At 48.6% G+C, this 23,525-nt stretch overlaps 1 protein-coding gene across 1 annotated transcript in view; it reads right to left on the bottom strand.

The window, feature by feature from the left end:
• The window catches only part of LOC119381071 (uncharacterized), a 36,799-nt gene extending 13,398 nt beyond the window's left edge, over positions 1 to 23,401 (bottom strand). Inside the window, exon 1 of the mRNA XM_037649061.2 lies at positions 23,299 to 23,401. Within this exon, the coding sequence (XP_037504989.2) occupies positions 23,299 to 23,401 (103 nt within the window). The remainder of the gene's footprint in view (positions 1 to 23,298) is intronic.
• Between the last annotated feature and the right edge of the window lie 124 nt (positions 23,402 to 23,525).

Genomic DNA, 23,525 nt, shown 5'->3' with positions numbered 1-23,525 from the left:
GGCATGCATGAACCGCCGCGAATTGAAATTTGAACTCGAGCCTGCGCACGCCATCTCTCATTGCGATAAAGAAAGTAACGCGCAAAAGGATAAAGGCGTATGGTGTCTACATTGCATCAGCAATAATGAAGACTTAAAGTTCGTTAACCAGTAAACTTTACGTAATTTACTATAATTTACTCGTAGCGATAACCGTCTAACTTCCGCACGAAGGCCTTAGCGCTGACTGTATCCATCCGCGCGGCCGTTGCTTCTGCAATGTCAGTTAAACTCGCCGATTTCGCATGGACGGTCGAGCTCACCGGTCATGCACTCTTTTGCTATATTTCGTGCTTGTGTCGTGGTTCGTGGAGGCTATAAACGCAGCTGTGAAGAAACTATACTTCGCTGCGTGTTAAACTTGTGGACCGGAGTGCAAGTATGTCTGTGTGGAGCGACTGTTACGCTGAGTGACGGTTAGAGTCCCGTAAGATTCTCTGCGGAAAACTTCACTCATCAGCTTGCGCGCGGGACGCTCTCGCAACTTCCTTTCTTCTATGCTCGAAGGATGGGCGTGGTTACTTTGATGTGCGATTAGTTTTCTGTGGATTTGCGGATACTGTAAACCACAGGCTTCTTCATTTTTGAAGGTAAGTTCATTTTTACTGCATTTGCGCTCAGTATTCGAGAACTATGGCAAATGGAAAGCGTGTTTAATTGCATCACGGGCTGCATGTGCGACATGTTTCAGCAGTACGTTACTGCGGAATTTATTTAGCATACATGATAAAGCTGTCTAAACGTAAATGCACGTCATGGTTTCCGTTCATGCTCGAACGAACATGAGCGAAAACCATATTTATATTTGTTAACCTAATTTCAGTAAAATGACTGTCTTTTCTTGGCCGCTTGATGAGGTAGTTTCAAGATACACATTAGCTTAAGCTACGTGTGCCGCGTAGGAAGCAGTTTTAGAATAGGGTACGCAAAGATAGCGTTCGTTGGGCGCCTTTGCTATTTCCGCCACTTAACGTGAGTGCGCAAGAGGATGGCGTACGACGCATGCAGAGTAGCCAGTTTTACAATGGGATACGCAGATAGCGTTTGTTGCGTACGTAGCGTATAATGCACGCGCAATGGCGATGAACGAGCATTGTTGGAAGTTACGGCATGTGTCATCTGTTTTATTGTGTCACTGAAGTTTGTGGATGACAGAATCTTTGCAGCGACAGCGTACTGGTTCATGGTTTCTTCCACAGTACTAGCTGCATGTAACGAGAGGCTGGTCACGCTTTTCCGTTAGTTGCGAATTTCTGAGGGCATGAGAGTCAAAGACGCGTTTCACGGGGAGGAGTTCGGCATTTTTTCTCAGTGCTGCCTTGACTATCTCAATGCGCTTTCGGACTTGTGATTTATGTTTCCCCTATTCTGTTAACCTCTTCCTTTCTCGGTAAAGCCTGCAGCTCTTAGCAGAACCAAGAGGTTCTATTGCGCGTCTTTCGCGACTGGTTAAATGTAGCAGGCTTGCTCTCTGTCGCCATACGGTGTTATCGAGTTTTCATCTTTTCACACTGTCCTATTTTTAGGTATAATAACAAATAATGAAATGATCTTTTCTCCTATTTATTGCAGATGGTACTTGCCCTAGATGTTTAGAAACAAAGGCTACACCAACTAAATTATTACTTTCTTCTTTTTGATGGGCTGACTGACAGGTTTTAGTATGAAAAAAGATGGATGTCAAGAGATTGACATTTTCCTCTTTTCCTTGGAAACTTTCAAAGCAAAAGGTCACAGTTTGTAAAGCAGTTAACTTTTTTTGAGCGCCTTTGTTTGTCGGCATCTTCAAGAAACCGCACTAGGGCTATTGTGCTAAAATATATTTGACATGGAACGCTGCCCCATGCTGCTAATGGCACAATAACTTTCGTGTGCATGCTATTTGTAGTGTTCTTTGCAGACTTCCGGATGTGCCTAGTGATTTCCATCAAGTACCTGTTATGAAGCCATGTGTTCAGACTGACTTGCCACACATTGTGATATTTTGACACTGAGCAATGTGATGTACTAAGTGCAATACCGTGATCTGCCTCTGACAATCCTGAGTTTACAGCTGTGTGCTTATTGAGTAAAAAATGGGGAATGGGGAAGAGTCTCAATTTCTTTAGCTGATGTGTCTTATCATTATATTATTTGTTCTTTTATCCTGACATTTTCTAATACTGGGCATCATAAAAGAAAGATGTTTTTTTTTATCAGGCTGGTATTTTCGTATTGCTAATTTTTATTTATTCATTTAAGTAAGTGGCTCATTCATTGTAATTTTTGTGGTCGTTTCGATTAGTTTTCTGTTCATACATTTTGTTTTCGCGCTACAGTTGGTTTAGTCGTACTTTTTGTTATATGTCGCTGTAATTTACAGTGTTCATATTTTCTGCTAGCCATGGCACATTTAAGCTTAACTGTGTGCTCTCTAGGGTTGTCAGACCATAATTTCTGTGATAAGTTTTGTACGCTGCATTTTGAAGCCTGAAACCGTTACTTCTTTAGTGGGCGCCGTTTGAAACACGTATGCTGCATCCACAAATATTTTTAGCTAACGTCTAAAATGGCGCCTTTTGTTCCCGACGTCTATCTTACTTCTGTAATGATGCCAGAGCTTTTTACATTTTTTTCAGTGAGAAATGTTCCAACAGAGGCATGTTGTAAGAACGTTCCTAAAAGTTTCATTTTGTGAGCAATGCACTTCAGCAACAGTGATTTTGCAAGCAATTTACGTTCTTTTTTGATTACGCATTCTTGGCTGGGTGGGCCAAATATTATTTTGCATTTTTGTTTTGTTATTAGTGATTTCAACACATTGGAGTCGATTTCCACTAACTGTGGTCTTAAGTAGCGCTACTGAACGATTGTTTTGAAACGAAGGGAGACACACACCAGGTGCTTGATGCATGCCTCCTTTCCTGCTTAGAATGCTGTGTTGGAGCAAGATGGCGAGTTGGGCCTGTTGGTTTACGTTCATGTTTGGAAAATTAGGTTGAAGCACACTGAAAAAAAAAAAAAAAAAACTTGGACAGTAGAAGTGGACAGGAGTAAGCGCTGTCCTGTCCACTTATACTGTCCACGTCTTTTTTGTTGTGTTGCTGTGTTGGCTGTGGCTCGGTGTAGCGTCTTCTAACTCATTCACCTATCGGATTGGTAGGGCAGCTTCATCAATGTGCGATAACCGCAACTGCATAGAGACTATCGATCATCATTTGTGCCGCTGTATGCTATTTCAAACACATCGCCTGACTCTCCAGTGTGCCTTCAGGAGACTTCACGGTCGGCCTTTTCCTGAAGGAAAGATCTTGGGAGTCTGTCTTCATAGCACATCAGCCCAGAAAACCACACGAGCCCTCCTGCAGTACTTCAAGGCACCAAATCGAGTGACCACCTGTGATACACTCCTCTGTGTGTGTGTTGTGAAATGTGTCTCTTTCTCTCTATTTTTACTCCCTCATTCTCCTCCCATTAGTAGGGTAGCAAACTGGACGCTAGTTAACCTCCCTGTATCCTCTGTTCCTTCTGTCTCTCTCTCCTTCCTACAAGAAAAAAGTTCAGCGGAAGATGAAGCGTTGTGGAAACGTATCATCGTGAATGCTTGTCTTCGTCAGGGCCCTGACGGCAGGGGCGTAGCCAAGGGGGGGGGGGGGGGGGTTCAAACCCCCCCCCCGAAAAAATTTTCAATTTTGCTCGCATTTATATACACGCACACATACAAACGCACGCACGAACATACATAAAGTACGGTTGAACCCCCCCCCCCCCCCTTCCCCGAAAAAAATTTCTGCCTACGCCCCTGCCTGACGGAAACTAGTCCCCTTGTCGAGTCGTTGGCTTCAGCGACATTCCCTTTTCGACAATTTCTCTTCACTTCATCTTTGCGTTTGATTAAGTAAAGCTAATAGTGAGTCGACGCCTACATATTGCTGAATGGCTGTGCCAGATCCTAAATTTTGTCATATTGCACTGTTAGTTGTTTGACAATTTTGCGAATGATGAATCGTGCAACAAAAAGTGTTCTCGAAGGTTGGATACTATATAGCTGCATTTTAATTACCGCGATATTTTGCATTCTTTTGCCGCTTCTGAATAATATTATATAGTCGCATGCTATATCTCATTTCGTGTTTTTTACGTTTCTATGCTGTACAGGAATCGTTGCTGTTTTACATAATAAATTATGACATGACCACTTTTGTCTGTGAATCTACTGAGCTCTCACTCTGTAATAGTAACTACAGAATAAAGTAACTGTAATTACTATAACAGAGGGGGCTTCCTAAAAACGTGCACTATTATAATTGTATGCGCAAAAACAAAACACCTAAAAGAAAAGAGATCCTGCATGACGTCTTAAAAACGTTTAGAAAACGTCTTTTCAAAGACGATGCAATGGGATATTTTTATTTTTAAAATTGGATCTTTTGCGACGTTTTTAAAACGTTTTCTAGATCGTCTTAAAAACGTTTAGAAAACGTCTTTTTAAAGACGATGGAATGGGGTATTTTTATCTGTTTTAAAAATGGGATTTTTTGCGACGTGTTTAAAACGTTTTTAAAACGTTTTCTAGAACGTCTTAAAAACGTTTTTTAGATCGTCTTAAAAACGTTTTCTAGATGGTCTTAAAAACGGATTCTAGCCGGACATTAGACGAGATATAAAACGTTTTCTAGACCTTTAGCTTCTATTCCGTGACGTTTTCTAAACGTTTTTTATCGTCTCGGATAAACGTTTATAAAACGTCAATTATCCGTTTTGTGCTACCTGGGGTCGAATTCCGGTGAGCTGCTGGATGAACTTAATGTAGCGGGTGCTAGCGCAATAAAAACGCGCTCTGTTTGCCTGCTATGAGCAGAATGCAATCTGCTCATAAAAGTTCTCCTTTTATAAAAACTAATTTTTTAAAACCGCCTGTCCACGTACGATATTAAAGGTCACACGCTCCCTTATGCACTTGCCTAAGGTAACGATAAGGCAAAAACCATCTTCTCCTTTTTTGTCTAAGTCGATTGTATTGATTCTCCCCCCCCCCCCCCAAAAAAAAATAAAAGGTTTCCGCACCAAACGTGATTTTACATTGCCTCCGGGATCGGGAGCAATGCAAATTTTCGCCACCTCAGGTGGATTGGGAGTACCTTCGGCATCGGCCCACCTTTGACAATGTGTAGATTACATGTGAAGACGCCATGACGACGTCACAATTTCTGGCAACACGAGTGATGAAAAAAATCATCATCGTACCTTGTCGTCACCGTATGATGTCACCATGACGTCACTATGAAGTCACTGGATTACGTGATCACATGATATCGTCGCTTGGTCATAAGTGGGCCGATGAAGGTGGCGGTGCAAAACCAGGTGAGGCGCAGAAAGCTTTAGGATGGGGAGGGGTGGGATCAGTACATCGACTGAGAAGATGGTTTTCGCCTTCGCGTCATCTAAGGCAAATTCATAAAGAGCTCTGTGAGTTTTTGAAGTCTGGTATAATGTCATTAGCACTCACACTCATTCCACGGGAACTTTCGTTTACGCAACGCAGGTTCCTTCTCACGAGCTCAGACGATCGTAGTTAATGTTGGGGATGAGCTCAATCAAAGTACGCACACCACACAAAAAGAAAATGAAGACAAGAAACGGAACGCTTGTTGTTGTTTTCTGGTCTGTCCGAGTGCGTCCTTAGGTTGCGCATAAGCAGCGCCAGGAATCTTCCTGCGGGGGAGGAGGGGTGGGTTGCAAACGGTAAGAGAATGGCCAGACTAAAATTTCACTGGCGCAACTGCTCCACAGAAATTTTATCCGCACCGCTTCTGCAGCCAGCGGTTTCGCCGAATGCGCTCACGCCAGGTGCCGTCGAAGTACTGACACTCAACGCCGTTCAGTCTAGACATTTATGGCGTCATACAAAACAACTCACTTGTTCCACCCTCCTCCTCTCTGTTTGTCTCAGGTTCGCCAACTCTGTCGGGTTTTTGCTTTTCTACTTCATGTCTCCGCGGCACGCTGGAGGCAGGTTTGTATTGGACGTGTGAAAGGCTGTCAACCAAGCGTAGAACATCCGGTTGTGCACACTGTCCAAGACTTCTATTTCACTCTTGCGGCCAAGGCCATACATGACGTGGCAGTACGCGGTGGTCGCGGTGGTGTGGTGAGAAGCATGTCAGATCGAAGCCAGCTTGATTCTCGATTTCATTTGCCGTTCTAGCTCAGGCATTAGCTCGAGCCTTGCCTATCGTTGCGCGGACTGAACGCCAGCGGTCAACTGCCTTCCCTGCTCTTGCTCGCATGCAGCATAAGTGTGTACTGATTGACACTGTGGCCCTGGTCCTTTACTTGTGCTCCTAGTCTACACTTAAGGCAAATCATACACTTGCTCTACTCCTTCAGAAGCGACCGGAATGTCCAAGTGCTTGGTGTCCAGAACAGCCAACGAGAAGGACAAGGTGAGCCAGACTTTCAGCAGTCCTCTCGTGAAACGTAGATTAAACTATGGGTAGAGTTTGGTAATACGTTCTGGCAGGCTAGTTGGTTCATTGCGATAAACTTTCTTAAACTGCGCGAAAAGACGAGGACACAAGTAAAGAAACATTCAAAACACCACGAGCTCGTGGTGTTTTGAATGTTTCTTTACTTGTGTCCTCGTCTTGTCGCGCAGTTTAAGAAAGGTAGAGTTTGGGAAGGAAAAAAAAATGGTTGATCCCTCCGTCATAGAAATCGGAATAACACGAAAGTAAAGCGTGCCCTTACAGATGTAACTGAATGTTTACTGTACATCGATATCAGAGAGTTTGCACAATGCACATTGATGTCTGGTAGCTATAGCACTGTTTAACGTAGATGCACCCACTTTCATGATTGGTTGTACATCTCCATCCCGACGACTAGCGTCCATGTTAAATGATTAAACAAACCCTTGTGGTAGCTGTAGTAATTACCGGTGAAAGCGTAGAGAACTAGGTGTGATAGCCAGAAGAGCGTCGCATATTGGACGCAGTACTTGGTCGCCATCCCGCGGCATGTTAAAATGTGATTGAACACCATGGGCGGACTATAGGGAAACGCAAAGCGCGTCGTGCCGCCCCAGTAGCCCGGCTGCGATTTTTTTCGGGGCGAGCGCGCGAGCGGGGAACGCGGTGTTACAGCCAGGTGAGGCAGGCGCGCGTCGCTGAGCTATTTTTGGTTTGGATTAGCTTGGCTTGATGCTATTAGCGAGGCAGACGCTTTTACGACGCTTAGGTTGAGGTCGCCACCTCGCGGTGCGTTAACGCACTGACAAAATTGAACTTTTATTGAAAACGCGCCCAATGGGACGGACGTGTAACGCATTGCAGGTGCTAATCGCGGAGGCCACAGTAATGAAGAATTACTTTACTTTACGCTCCCAGAGGGCAACACCACACCGCCGACCGGGAGAGTGGTAGATATAAAAGGCTCGTTTGTAAAGCCTGGAGAGTCTGTGACCGTGGCGCAGTGGATAACGTGCCCGGCATCTGTTGTTGCGGACCGAGCGGTCGTGCGTTCGATGCCCGTTGACGGTACTTTTTATCTTTGCCATCTGATCGTATAAATTTTTTCGACGTCATTTCCGTGACGGAAATACGTCACTGAAGTCTTGGTGGACCCCAGTTTGCACAATGTATATTGATGTCTGGCAGCAATAGCGCCGTTTAACATGGATGCACTTACTTTGATGATTGGTGGTACATCTCCATCCCGACGACCAACGTCCATGTTAAATGATTACACAAAACCTTGTGGTAGCTATAGCAGCTAACGGTGAACGCGTAATCAGAGAACGAGGTGTGATAGCCAGAAGAGCGTCGCATATTTGACGAAGAACTTGGTCGCCATCCCGCCGCATGTTAAGATGTGATTGAACACCACGGCCGGACTAGAGGGAAACGCAAGGCGCGTCGTGCCGCCCCCCGGCCGCGATTTTTCTCGGGGCGAGCGCGTGAGCGGGGAACGTGGTGTAACGGCCAGGTGAGGCAGGCGCGCGTCGCAGAGCTATTTTTGGTTTGGATTTCTGCGATGCTATGAGCGAGGTCGACGCTTTTACGACGCTTAGGGAGCCTACATGACCGGCATGTAGGCTCCCTAACGACGCTGGGCTAAGATCGCCACCTCGCGGTGTGTTAAGGCATTGACAAAATTGAACTTCTATTGAAAAACGCGCCGAATGGAACGGATGTGTAACGCGTTGCAGGCGTTAATTGCGGAGGCCACAGTAATGACGAATTACTTTACCGCTCCCAAAGGGCAACACCACCCCGCCGGCCAGGAGAGGGGTAGATAAAGGCGCGTTTGTACACTCTTTAGAGTCTTTGACCGTGGCGCAGTAGATAGCGTGCCAGGCATCTGTTGTTCCGGACCGAGCGGTCGTGGGTTCGATGCCCGTTGGCGGAACCTTTTTTTTCTTTGCCATCTGGGGGGGGGGGGGGGGAAATCGGAGATCTCTGTTCGTTCCGCGTTCGTTCTGGCGGTGTTACGTCACAAAAGTGGGCTGTCCGCTGCTCTCTTCCGCCGAGAGGAAGAGGACAGCCAATCGTCAAGCGGTGAGCGGCGAGCTTTCCGGAAGTAGACGCGCATCGTTTGTCCTCGGCAAGGAAACCATATATTTCAAAACGAATTGTTTCTTGCCTTCTAATAAATACAGTTGTTATACGAAAAGATATTGTTTTTCTTTTCAAGCTCAAACCGTTTCTGAAACAGCAATAGGTTTGAGCGCTGATATTTATTGGTGTTAGTTTTTCTAACGTGCTCGCTATGTGAGGTCGCGCACGCGAACAGAAAAAAAAAAGAGAAAAGTAGCGGTTGGCGCAGTTTTTCAAGATGTCGTCCCACCGGAGTGTCTGGCTTGGCTCCCGGGTGTCGAATCGTCAAAAGGAGCTTCTGCTGGCTTTTATAAAAGAGCACCCACAGATAGCTACGCCGTCGCGCCCGCTGGGGCCGTCGTTCACGAGTGAGGACCGGGACGACACGTGGCAAGAGCTGGAAGCGCTTTTGAACTAAGAAGTCCCTGCGCGTGGGACCACAGCCCAGTGGCAGGCCCGTTCATTTTGTTCGCACTATTCGTTTCGAGAACAGAAAGCGACGCCGCACTCGCTCATGTCTTCAAACGCATCTCGCACCTCCAACCGCAAGAAAAGCACACGTCGCAAGCGCAATTTTCTCAAAATCAGCTGTTGCGGCAGCCGCAACAGCCGCATCATGCCGTGCGAAGCCGTTTGTTCGCTCGAGAGAACGCGTGCGAACGGTCTCGCGCTACGTTCGTTTGTAGCAGACGACATGCTCGTTATGACGCGGTATGACGTCACCAAAAAATAAAAAATCAAGCAAAAAGAAAAATGGCTACGCCCCTCAGAGACATGGTTTTTTCCGTCTTCGGCCAATCGCGTACGTCGCCAGAATGGGTACAGAACAAACGGCGCAGAACACAGATCTCGGATCACCGCACTCGTTATGCCGCGATATGACGTCACCAAAAAAGAAAAGATCAAGCAAAAAAAAGAAATGGCGACACCTCCCGGCCTTGAGTGGCATCTCCCGCTTCAGCCAATCAGCGCGCTTGTTCTTCCCCAGGAGAACGAACAAGCGGAACGAACAGATCTCCGATCGCCCCCCTGATCGTGTAAATTTTGCCGATGTCATTTCCGTGACGGAAATACGTCACTAAAGTCTTGGTGGACCCCGGCATAAAACACTTTCGTGTTAAAAAAAGTCCTAGGTGGGAGCAAGACGTTTTTAAAGACGATAGTCTTTCGTGGGATACATAAACCAAAAGTTTTGGTTTGTCTTTCTGTCTGTCTTTCTGTTTGTCGGCATGTCACTCGATTCAGCCACTCGGCCAAAGTTGAACCACTTGCCCAAGGGCCAGCCATCTTGAACGGCGGACTGCGCTGAAACTTGCCTTCCTCCGTGCCCTCTGCACGAGCTCATTGTTGTGTTTCGGTTTCGGTTCTGTACTGCACTGTACGAATAGAGTTACTGCATATGCTACCTTTAGGTAGCCGAGTTGCGCATTCGTCTTCCAAACGCCGCTAGCAACCATGCATTGCGGAGAAGCTGACGCTCGGGCCAATTCTTGTATTTCTCGATCGCGCCGCTGCGGCGAACTAGACTGGCACTAGTCATTCAGAGCAATGTTAATTACCGGTCTTCGACACGCCAAACTTGCCGATCGGTGACCCGGTAGGCATGTCGCCTGCAAAAACGGAGCGCGTCTTCGCCGCATAGCTGTGGTTGCTAGCCAGACCTACGCGCAACTCTGCTACCTAAAAGTAGCATATACAGTAACTATATGTACGAATGCCATGGGGCGCCGCTCAGGCATTTCTGTTTTACCCAGGCGACGTTTAAATAGGAGTGTGTGGAGAGTACTCGTTCAGTGCGGACGTTTCTTCTGATTCAGCGCTTCGCGCCAAACCGCGTGTTCGGGCTGGCTGGCATCCCTGCCGGTAGCGTTGGTCACCGCCGCTCTTCGCCTGCTGCTGCGCCGGGACTACCAGCCCGCAACACAGCCCTCATGTTTCCCGACGAATTGCCAGATGGCGGCCATGTCTCACGCAGCGCCTCTTCTATCGTCTTTAGACGACATTTGCAGCGAAGCACGCAGATACGCGGCCAATTTTTTTGGTACGTGTTAGTTTAGCATAGTACGGACTTCATCGCGGTGAATGCTTGATCACTCGTCCTTGCCACTCACTCTCGGGTTTTTTCTGTCCCTACATGTTTCTCATTCCCCGCACACTTGGCCATTATTAATAACCAGTCTTCGCGCAACACGTGGCAGTGACGTATTTACCACGAGCCAATCTTTTGTTTTTAGTTATTAGGCTTCGAGGTCCTCACTCGTAACGCTCACTCCTGGCCTTTTACTTGTCCATGTTCGGTGCTCTTCTTCAGCGAGAATGACACATATTATAGATATAGGGTGTATATATGCATATATGGCATTTTGTTTTTGATACGCACAAATAGCGTTGACAGTGTGGGCCTAATGCGATGTCGTCGTGCCCCTTCAAGACGTACGGGGGTGTCCTCGTAAAGTGCTGCATGGAAAAGCACCGTGAAGTAAATTTAAAACCTGTGTACTCATCTGCACGGATTGGTCTGAGTAAATGGGCTCATGAGTGAATCAGCCGACCTATGCCTTCAACCAAGGAACGCCGTTCCACAGGAAAAAATGAACAAATCAAGTAAATGTCAAAGCACATAATTTTTCCCGCAAAGTTAATATGAAGTGCTGAAGTGCGAAAAGACGGTCTGTGGTTTCCAATAAAGCAGAAGTAGGCCTCGTTAATATGACTGTGCTTGTATGCCCTACCAAATTTAGTCACTGGTATGTGCATTGTCTTATATGCTGTAAGAGATACTGCAGAAATTGCCATACGACTTTCATATTTATTCCTTATGAAAGATAGATAAAATGGTGAAATCTAGAGACATCAGAATTGTGACTCGCTGTGCTAAGTGTCTTGTTCACTGGGAGCAGCCATGAAAAATGTTATCTGAAAAAAAAAGACACAGTTTCGCCGCAACGGCGAAGCCATGAATGCGATAGTAACAAATTAGAATGTAACAGGAACAACGGCAAGCAGCTCGATACTTGCAACGCGCCGCTCGAGCGCAAATGACTGAAGAAAAGAACACACAAAGGACGACCGCGATAACAACGGTCACAGCTCGACACTTGCAGCGCGCTGCTCGAACACAACGAAGGGCACTCGAAAAGAGCGCACAGCTGCACACAGGACGAGCGCGAAGTAAAAACTGTTACGATTGTTATTTCTTCGGGTTTGAGCAGCGCGCTACGACCCAACGCTCTTAGACTTCTTTTGACACGTAAGTGTTTTATGCCGTGATCCACCAAACTTTTCATGACGTATATGTGTCATGGAAATACGTCAGCAAAATGAACGCCGTCAAATGGCAAAGAAAAAAACTATAAGAAAAAGTTTCGTTGACAGAAGTCGAACCCACGACCTCTCGTTCCACAACGACGGCTGGCGGGTGTTTAACCCACTGAGCTAACGCCAAACACATTACGGAGGCTACATGAACGCGCCTTTTATCTTTCATACTTTCCTCTAGACTGCTCTTGCATGGATGGATGGATGGATGGATGCTGTCAGCGTCCCTTTTATAATGGCGTGGTGGCATGTGTGCCACAAGGCTCCGAAAAAATCACAGCATATCCACGGAGTGAATGATGATGAGTGGGCGAAGCTGCGGAGGTTCATCGGTAAACCGTGAATCTTCCGTGAATTCTGCCCAGTACATCATCACCGACGTGAGATCGGGCGCGTTTATACTAAAGGTTCGATAAGAGTTATGACGACTTGCAGCTCACTTTAATTTTACATGTACGCTGTGAATTTTCATTGTTTAATCACGCACAGGAGAAATCGCACACACGCACTACCTTGGAGGTCAAAATCCACTGTCTATATATACTGGGTGGTCAGTGAACGGTTGTGCAGCGCGAGACGCTGCAGAGACGCTGCCGCGTCGGCGCAGCTGCCTGCTGCCCCCTATCTGCCTGCGTCGGCGCCGCTGCTCCGCGAGGCAAGATAGGGGGGGGTGGGACCGTAGGAGAGGAGAAAGAGGGGGAAGCATAGGAGAGGAGAGGGCGATACATATCACGTACTGTCGCAACGCATTGTCTTTAGGGAGCCTTCATGTGTGCACGCCCCCTCCGTTTTTAAGACTAGTTACACACTACTACGACGGGGACGAACGGGTGCCGCTATAAGGAGCTTCGCCCCTAAAAAAAAACGCGCCGTTGCTGTGACCGTCCCATTAGGCGCGTTTCCAATATAAGTGTAATTTCGTTTAACACACCGCGAGGTGGTGTCTTTAGCCCAGGCCTCGCTTATAGCATCCATCGATATCGAAAAATAGCTCTCCGACGCTCGGGTGGCTGTCGCACCGCGTTCCCCGCTTGCCCTCTTAGAACTAACTGCCCGCCTAAAGTGAAGACATAACGCGCGTAACGTTTCTCTTCGTGTTTCACGACGCGTTGGAGGAGTGCATATCGAGTATCAGTGTTTATTATGTGCTTGTTGATGCCACATTTTCTCGGCATTCACCATATGCGGTGTCCACGTATATGTTAAGAACTTCGGCTACCGCAAGGGTTAAATCATACTCATGGACGTTAGTCGTCGGTACGGAGATGCGCCACTAGGCGTCAGCGTGAGTGCGTCCAGATCATGTGGTGCTACATCCGCCAAACAAAAATAGACATTATACAAGCTCTGATATACCAATGCACTAAAGCAATCAACTACTTGTGTAACGACACGTTTCACTTTCGTGTTATTCCGATTCCTATGACAGAAGGATCAACCACCTTTATTTCTTTAATGCTGCGGCGCGTGTAGTGACCACTCCGCGTCACCTGCGCGCGGGAGCGCTCGACGCATTGTTTACTCGGCGTTCCACATCGTCAGTGGGTACAGAAATGGACCACTTTTTAGTGCGCGCCTCAAGGGCAGCTTTCAAGTTCACGGAAAAAGTAGGAGCGTTGCTTTAAAGCGCGCCCTTCGGGCAGTCTCGCGGATACCACACAAACTGAAGCGCGTGGCCGAGTTGTTTAACGCAGAGCGCTGCGGAGCGAGGGGTCGCAGGTTCAATTCCCGGTGGCGCGCTGCGGGTTTATTTTTCTTGGCGGCTGTTATTTATATTTGCATACATATACGTACCCGGGACATGACGGTGATGGCAACGGTGACGGCGACGGCAAAAACCAGTCGAAAGTGTCCATATTGCTACATGCATATTGCCAGCACCTTGAACCATGCGCGTGTGCGCCTGACGAAGAGACGGAAGACCTCTCTCCGCTCGTGCTCTGAGCTGAACCGGTCAGCGCTGCAACCGCTACTGTAAATATATCGTGTGTAAATAGTCTACGAACTAGTCTACCGAGGCGTCATTCACGTAACATATTTGGTGGAGGTGGAACGTTCCCCGTCCTCACCACGAAGCTTCACAGCGGCCTCGCCGTCCAGTCTCCGCCCATGGCCACCACTGACAACAGCCCGTCTCCGTCTACAGGTGCGGCGCCAACCACAACGTACCCCCGCGACCTGGTACATTTTCCGCCTAAGCTGGCCTTGACGTTGACTACTGGCTCAGCAACTACGAGCGTGTTAGCCAAACTCACCGATGGCACCCCACCATGATGCTTGCCAACGTAACCTTCTACTTGGGAGGCACCCCGCGTGTCTGGTTCGAGACCCATGAGACCGAGCTCACCAGCTGGGACATCTTTAAGGAGCGACTACGCGACATCTTTGGGGACCCGTCCGGTCGCCAAATGGCAGCACGAAAAGAACTTGCCACCCGTGTCCAGTCATATCGACCGAGTCGTACGTCTCGTACATTCAGGACGTACTCGCGCTACCGAAAAGTGGACGAGCAAATGTCCGAGGTTGACAAGGTGGGCCACGTACTCAAAGGCATCGCGGACGACGCTTTCAGTTCGCTATCGCAATCAAACAGGAAGTAATCTCGTGATCAGAAAAAGGAATTGTGTGTACGAGTTTGCACAATACTGTACAATAAGGGATCCACACATAACAAAAGGCTCAAAACAAAACAACAAATATATACATACGTGACAAGCAACACCGTGTTTTGCCAATATCATGTAAACGAGAAAAAGCAGCAACAGCTGAATCTTACCCGTGCTTATTATGGTGGAGCAACCGGGAAGCTAGCCAAAAGGGTTCAATTGAAATTGGTAGTTGATGACGACGCGGCAAGCCATGGAAAAGAACATGATAGGTCAAGCGACAAGAAGAGAGCAGAGTTGGCCAGGGAAGAAACACGTGTTAATGATGTCTCATTCAAAATCAAGAAGAAATAGCCATGAAAAAGGCATGTACCGAGAAGTGAAGATAACCGCTGGTCATTAAGTGTAACAGACGGGATCCCAAAAGAAGGCAGACACGCTAGGGGTGGGGGGCAGAAGATTTGGTGTGCAAATGAGATTAAGAAATTACGGAGATAATGTGACTGCAGCAAACACAGGGTCAGATTAATTGGAGAAACAAGGGAGGACCTTCGCCCTGCAGTGTGCTTAGTCAGGATGATGATGACGATGGAATAAACAACTTGGAAATAGTGGTGTTTGCAACGTGTAAGTTGGTAACAAACATGCAGATCATCTACGGTGGCCCGTTGGCTTTCTCGAACGCTACCGCAGCTGCTGTGGCCACACTGCGACAGCAACAAAATGCAAAACACTGATGCGCTCACGTATACAAACGCCTTAGATGACTACAATGTTAATTTGAAATTTACTGCAACCCTAATTTTCAGATTGTGGTGATGGCATGCAAATCCACAGCATATATTGTAATTTTAGCTTTTTGTGGCAACAGGGGACTCCTTTAATTACTAAACATAATTTCACAAAGGTGGGTAATGCCGAGCACAGAATGTAGCCTGCGTAACCGATTTATATGAAAATATTATCAGTGACTGCACACCAGACAAAATACATTTTCGTTCGTAGGCTTTTCATGTTTCAGGAATATTGTGTACGAAGAATAACCGGGATGAGAGAAAGGGAGAGACGAAGAGGAAAGGCAGGGATCAAAGGTCCAACACACTAAGCACATGAACTGGACCGACAACTTACTATTGTATCATAAGCTGCGTGATGGAGACAGAGAAGGCTGAGGGGATTTTAACAAGAACTGACAACCTTGGCAAATGCCGCTGGTTATTCCTTTTCCTTGAGATATGTTAGTTTGCACGACGTATACCTGAAACGAAAGAGAGATAGAATAAATCGAAATGACATACATGCAACTGTTATGTATATTAGCTTCAGATCTCTAATACCATGGACATGTGAAGGCACATCCTTCTGCAAAACAGTATACTGAAGCGACAATGCTGTAATATTGGCCCGCGACGGCCAGCACAAAGTGAACAGGCACGAGAAAAAGAAACGACGACACAGCATCTGTGTCGTTTCTTTTTCTCGTCCATGTTCTGTTTGCGCTGGCCGCCATGAGTATTTTCCAACTCGCCTAATCTGCTACCCTATTACAGTAATATTGGCTCTTGCGTACATGATATTGGCCTTTAAGCGTCGCTGCCGCCAACGTTGCGATAGCTCCATCGGCTGAAACTTTGGCTTCAGCGACGTCCCCTGTTCAAAGATACCTCATCAGCGTTTCAGATGTCATTTAAACTTCTTGTATAGCGATAGCAATTATGCGGACACTCTCGACGAGTTTTTGCTGTCGTCATCGGGATTGCCGTCACCGTCGTGTTCACTATAAAGACTAAATCGATAACATCCACCCACGCATCGTATGCTTTACCATTGGGTAAAAGCGCGCTAGCGGTGGCGACGAACGCAGCTGAAGCGGAGATGAAACGAGCCGGCCGTCTCCGTCGCACGGAGGGCGCATGCGACATCACTCCGCGTGCGAGGCCTGCCGTCGATTGGTGCTCAAGCAGAGGAAACGCCCCGCCCGTCTTGGAGGAGCGTGAAGACACTTGTGTTGGAGGGAGGGGGGGGGGGTGAATGTGTTGATCGAGCAGCTACTGTGAACTATCATTATAAGGGCATGGCTGCGATCGCTGGCGCGCGCGTGCTAGCTCGGCAGGCATTAGCAGACGGTTCGTATTAGCCCCGAGAAGTTGGAGTGGCGCCGCCTGGCGGGAGGCGTGGATGACGTCACGGCAAGGACTCTTCGACGCCCGCCGTGACGCGCCAGCATATCGCGCGCTTGCTTCGTGCGCTGTTCCGCTGTTTACGTTCGCTTTTTGCCTGTCTCAAGCTTCAGATGAATGACGAAAACAGCATCGATAATCTTCCTAGTAAAACGACAAAAAGTTATACGCATTTTTTTTTCACAGTCCCCAACGGTGCCCGCGCGCCGTCGTGCACACTTTGAAAGGGGTTATCAGGCTTGTCGTTGTGTCGCGCTGCTAACTTCGGGGATGGGTCTGATTCCCGACCACAGCAGCCGCATTCCGACGGGTGTGAAAAGCAACATTTCTCTGCTTAGATACAGGAAGGAAAACGGGAGAGAGGAAAGACAGGGATGTATAACCGGTATGCTACCCTGTACAGGGGGAAGGGATGGGGGAGATCGAAAGAAGAGTAAAGGAAGAGAGAGGGGAACACACACGCACACACATAACGTCACAGCGCAGAGCGGCAGTCTTCTGCGGTATGCGGCATCATTAAAAAGTCTACAGCCGCTCGTGTAAGTCTGTTGTCCTTAGGAATTTGAGCAATGCCTTGCTTGCTTGAACTCTCAATGACTTATCAGGATGACATTGGAGAATCGTGTCTAGTGTCAATGGTCTGTTGTGAAGATGAGCGAGAGCGAATACCAGGGATCGTCTCTGCGCAGCGTAGCGAGGACAGTCGCAGAAGATATGTTGCAAGGTCTCCTCGGTGCCGCAGGCGTCGCAACTTAGATACAGGAGCACATTAAAGAATTCGAGGTGGTCAAAATTAATCTGCAGCGTGTCTCACACTCATGTCGTGGTCTTGACACGCAATACATTATTAGGTTGCGTTGTTCACGGGCGATTCCTTTAAAAAAATATGATGGCTTCTCCTCCACAAGCGTTATTTGCATCGGACGCATCTGGGATCGGCGGACAGCGTTCTTGCCCGTGTGCCAAGCCCCGCGCACGATTACGAGAGCGATTGAGCCTCGCAAAATATCTCGAAAGCGCTCGCCCGAGAATACCGCCGCAGAAGTTGTGTTTGTTTTTCTTGTGTACTCGCTCACTCATCATGTTGTTTAGTTTCACGTTTTTCTCGCAATAATTTCGGGACTTCATTTCACAACATAAAAAAGTTGAGTTAATTGCGGAAACTCCTTACTGCTGTCAGATTCTGTCTTCATGCAGCATCGTAGCAACGGCGCTGTTACACTTGTATAAGTACTAGTTTAGATAGCCAGCTCGTAAATTAATTTTCTTTGCATTTGATATGCCCGTGAGCATCATCAACCTTTATGTGGTCATGACGTGCGAGACCATTAATTCACTCATTAAGGCGAAGGACGTTTAATTAATACGTGGGCCACGTCACTGAGAGTGCCATCGAAAGCGTTCAAAACGCTCATTTCGACTTTCAGGCGTTTGTTTTGGAGGCGATTGCTATCAACAGTGCTCCCACGCGAATTTAACGTTACCGCTTGTTACCTGGCGGTTGATCAGACCAGCAGTTCACCAAATCAGGGTATACGGCCACATAATCCCAGACAAGTGTTGAGAAGACATGTTTACATAATCCAAGTATACTAACACCTCAGAATTTCCGAAACCATTGTGTGCGTGGCAGTATTATTTTGTTTCATTTTCCGGATGTATTAAGTGATTATTTAGATAGACAGACTAATCTAAAGTCGCCTGTAGCAGAAAGCGCAATTCTGTCAAATCACCTAGATAATCTGCAAAGGCAGACACAACTTGTACGATAAACCACAATGTAGTTAGTGAATTGAAAACTTCCTCATTTAATTTGTAATCTTCGGGACGCGTGTTCTAACCGTGGAGTCTACGTCAAGTTGTAATGAAGTTAGAACCATTAGCGTAAATTATTTAGCACTGATGTCTTGGAGTACGCGGTGAAAACAACGAACGTCTTGCTCTCGTGCATCACCATTTTCACGGTGAATCTTCCGTTCGGACGGGAATTCGCCCATTATAAGCTATATTATCCAAACTTTCTACAGCTTAGTAAACTTTCGCTATTAGTGCAAACTTCCACCTTCTACCTTGGGAGATTTGCATCGCAAGAATGAGCAGTAATCACCACCGTATCGCGAAAGAGCGGGTACGCGGCGGGCGCAGAAAAAGGCGAGCCTCGGCTACCTCGGCTACCTCGGCAGCGGAGCAAGCGAGTCCTTGCCGTGAGGTCACATCGCCGCGACTGCCGCGCCGCCAGTGTTCGTTCTCGGGGCTAATACCGTTCTACGTGCTGTGCTCTCACCGCGGAGAGATAGTGCGAAGACCGCTTCTCTCCTTAAAGCGGCCGTATTCTCTTACACCAGCGTTTGTAGAGCACCGTGAGACCGGATCCAAAAGAGCTACCAGCCTTACTTCGTAGAACCTTACAATTTGTCGCTATCGCATTCATTGTGTCGCCCTTGCAGTCAAACTGATTTTGTGCAATCATTCCTGCGGCAACCGCAGTTGACGCTATGCGAACGAGTATACATAACCACCGAGCAAGCGTCTTCCCAAAGCGTCCGGCAACGAGTAGCTACGCACGATTTCCACCTTGGGTGCCGTTAGTCATAGGTTATGCAAGTCTGATATGCGAGGGAATGATCTGAAAGCGTGTGGTACCGCGTAAAATCTCATGTACGCGACGTAATTATCTTTACTGTGTTCTCATGGTCTCATGTATTTACGGACATAGCCAAACCGCGAATTAGTGAGTAATAGCTAGGCGGCTTGCGAGACAGCAGTGCGAGTGGGCGAGTGGAGAGGGCACGAAATGAAGAGTGTTTCCACCTCCGGCGGCGGCGCGGGGGGGGGGGGGGCGAAGCAGTGAATGCGATAAGTACACGCCGTAATGTTACATGAACGAGGGCTAGCTGCTAACTCTTTTTGCACCGATCTCCCTTAACTCTACAAAACGCTGGTATATTGCAATACGGCCGCTCCCAGGAAAGAAGCGGGTTTTGGTCTGTTTGTCGTCTCGGTGGTCCGAGCGCGAAGCAGTGAGATCACAGCGCTCACAGCGCGTAGAAGGTATACGAGCCGTTGGCCGCGGGAAGTCTGCCGAAATAGCGCGCGTGCGCGCACTCTCGACGGCGCTCTTAAGGCCTAGATATAGTCCGACGCGCTCAGCGCACAATGTCGCGCGCGACCACGTCCGCTACGCGACGCCGGCTACGCCAGCCTGCTCCGTGATTTTGCACTCTACAGTCGCGCGCGCGCGCGCCTCGAAACTGCGCGAACCCAGCGCCATCTGCTTGAAAACTCGCTCACTTTGACAGCTGCGGCAATCAGCTGATTCAGTGGCGCATGCGCAGTTTCCACCGGCGGGGCCGCCGCCCTGCTGTATTTTGTTTTCGCGCGCGCTTTTCCGCGCTCACTGCATTGTTCAAGTGTTCTTCGAGAACGGCTCCCTTCCTGGCATGGCATTAACTCGTCCTCAGAGCCAGAAGATAGCAATAGTCCTACTAGCGCACGCGCACTCTCTTCGTCGAACGTGTCCGCGGCTCCGCGTTCTTCGGTTGACGCGTACACACTTTTCTCGCTCTCTGCTTCCCTACCTGTGCTTTTTGGTTGACACGCGTGTTTTTTCTCGCTATGTGCAGTGTATGACTTTGCATGGGAAACAAATTTCCTCACAAGCATTGCATTCAACGCTCTGGGAGCCAGAAAATGACTACACTGGTTGCATCAGAAACGCAAGCGGATCATGTATGTACCTACATACGAGAGCGAATTCCGCAGGCTTCCCAGGCGTTCGTTTTCCCCTCCGTGTCGCAGCAGTCCATGCTATCGCTGGTGTACACACACATGTGATTTATAATCCCTTCGAGCAGGCGCGTAATCGTGTCATCGTCGATCAAACACGCCGCACTTTCCGAACGTGGGCCGCACGCCGCCATTTTGCCGACCGCCGCTGCCGTGCGCAGTGCATTGTGGTCCCGCGTGGAGCGCGTGAAATAGGAACACCTCTATTTCCGCGCCGGGCACCCGGAGCGCGCCGAATGCCGCCGGGCGCGCCAGCTACGCCGTGACGCCAGACTATAAGTTCTCCGGTTTTAGCCGGCGTAGCTTAACCGCGTCGCGCGTGGTCGCGCGTGCACGCTACGTCGGACTATATCTAGGCCTTTATAGTCAAAGTTCACAGTTGCTGCCCGAGTTACGCGGTCCCTCTCCCCAGTCATCCCAAGCTGCTCCTTGGGCCAGCAAATTATGGGCAAGGCATTTGCTTCTGCTTGAGGAGCAATCGAGGGCAGGCCTCGCACGCGGGTTGATGTTATCCCGTGTGACGGAGATGGCCAACTTGTTTCATCTCTGCTTTAGCCATGTTCCTTGCCAACGCTCGCGAGCTTTTACCCGCGGGTAGAACATACAATGCGCGGAGCGATGTTATTGATTTAGAGCTTATACGGAACATGACGGCGACGGTAAAAAACTGTCCTGAGTGTCCATACAATTTCTAACGCAATAAAAAAATATGCAAAAAAACCGTCGAAGCGGGCTCGCCTTTTTCCTGGACAGCTGCATCGCCTCCGCTGTAAAGTGTGCGTCCGTTAGAAGAATACCCTTCTTACCCTTCTTACAGGGGACATACCCTTCTTACAGGGGACACCTCCTCGCCACTTATTTCTTCATAAAACACGCGTACAATGTCAGCACTAAGCGTTGAACCTATCATGATTTAGCGCTTGTCGGCTACAGTCTGTTATCTCTGCATGCGCACTCCCAAACGCACAAAATGGAGCGAAATCAGTTAATCGCGCACGAAAGTCGTGCGAGAGAAGCAAGAGCGGGTGGGCGGCTGCATGGCAAAGCAGTGTGGGAGACAATTCACAACTGTTATTTCTCGTATATGGACGAGTCGAGAGTATGTACCCTGATGATGTCACGTGAATCACTCTTCTGGCATCACGAAGTGCACCAAAAGGCAAGAAACCCCAAGAGAAAATAACGCGCTCGTTGTTTTTGTTCTTTGTTGTATTTTCGGAGGCTGTTAGGGGCCTTTTATAAAAACGGGCGTGCAAACACGGACACAGGAGAGTAGTCAGGACACCAGAAACGCCGCTAACTGAAAAATCACACAGCGGGGGAGTCGAAGGTGGACACAAATATGTATCTGCGCATTCCCACGTAAGAGGCATAGCTATCAATCAAGTGCGAGTAGTGGTCTACGTGAGATAGCTGTTCACGCTCTCGACTTTCTCTTGTGTCCGTGTTTCCACGTCATGTCTACTTAACATGAATACCTACCAACTAGCTCAGCTATATTCTAAGTTTGCCATTCTCTTTACTTCTGCATTTATTTATCGATCATACTCGAGTAAGAATGAAAGGAAAAAGTGCACTAACGCACCGAGCTATATATATTGCGACGATGACGATAAACGACAATGACGATGGCGAGGTTTCACAGACTCCGGCTAGTGGGACAGTAGGTTTCGGAGTGAAAGACGAGGAACACGTTCTTCTGTTCAGCTGATTTGAACACGCTGCTTCGCTGTCGCAAGTTGTCCTTCTCGTTTGTTCGCGTTGCACCGCGACATTGGTGGAGGTGCTGGACCGCAACCCTGCCTGATGCTCCACACTGCCACTGGGAGTCGTTCATCCAGTCCGGACGCACATGTCGCAACTTCCGTGCATCGCTTCAGTCGTCGGCTGCGCGGGCTTGCTCCAGAGCGCACCCCCTCACCGGAACCCTCCACAAGGCGCCGCTTACCTTTACCAATGGCCAACGCCAGCCCGCAACAGGTACTCAAAGCCAGCGGTCCTCCCAACCCATCTCAGGTAACGCTTTTTCAACCACTGGTGCCTGATGGCTTTGGTGGTGGCGCACACGAAGACTTTGAAGACTGGCTTGAGCACTGTGAACGTGTTGTCAAGATCAACCAGTGGTCTGCTGAGCAAAAGCTCTCCCGCGCCTATTTCTACCTTGACGACAGCGCTCGTACTTCATATGAAAACCGCGAAGGCAGTCTGTCAACATGGAGCGACTTTCAGCAGCAGATAATTGCCACCTTCGCCGACGTCGATCGACGGGACCGCGCCCAGAAACTAATAGACTTACGGGTTCAAAAACCCAATGAAACAGTCGCGATGTTCGCCGAGGACATGGCCCGTCTCTTTCGTAGAGCTGACCCACATATGACCGATGATAAGAATTTGCGCTACCTCATGCGCGGCGTAAAAGAGCAGTTGTTCGCCGGACTTCTGCACAACCCGCCAAGCACCGTGGCGGACTTTGTCAAGGAGGCTACGGCTATCGAGCGGGCACTTCACCAACGATGCCGACAGTGCGACCGCTTATCCAGCAGCGCCCAACTACATGCCGCCGTCATGACGTTTGACAAACATAGCTTCTTGCGTGGCTTGATCAGAGAGATTGTTCGCGAGGAACTGTAGAAGGTGCGGACTCCGGCAATGGAAACACCCATAGCATCTGTCGTCGAAGTCATCCGCGAAGAAATCGGCCAAGCATTCTCGACTGCTGATACTCCTCAAGATCAGCGGCCCATGAGCTACGCCGACGCCCTTCGACGCCCACCACCCGTTCCGCCGTCGTACCGCGAGCCGTCTGCAGCCATTCCTTGGCCCCCGCCGCAGGAGGACACATCGAGGTGACCTGCCTTCCTGCCGCCATACGACCAGCCATCCGCTGGCATACCATGGCCTTCGTCACAAGAGGAGCCGTTGCAACGTCCACAGCTTCGCAAAACAGACGCCTGGCGTACCGCAGATAGGCGTCCACTTTGTTTTAACTGCGGTGGTGTGGGCCATATTCCCGTCACTGC

Source organism: Rhipicephalus sanguineus, chromosome 2 (assembly GCF_013339695.2).
Source record: "Rhipicephalus sanguineus isolate Rsan-2018 chromosome 2, BIME_Rsan_1.4, whole genome shotgun sequence".
In the NCBI taxonomy this organism is placed as follows: Eukaryota; Metazoa; Arthropoda; class Arachnida; order Ixodida; family Ixodidae; genus Rhipicephalus; species Rhipicephalus sanguineus.
The sequence above is the reverse complement of the archived record's forward strand: the minus strand, read 5'-3'. Positions and strand labels throughout refer to the sequence as shown.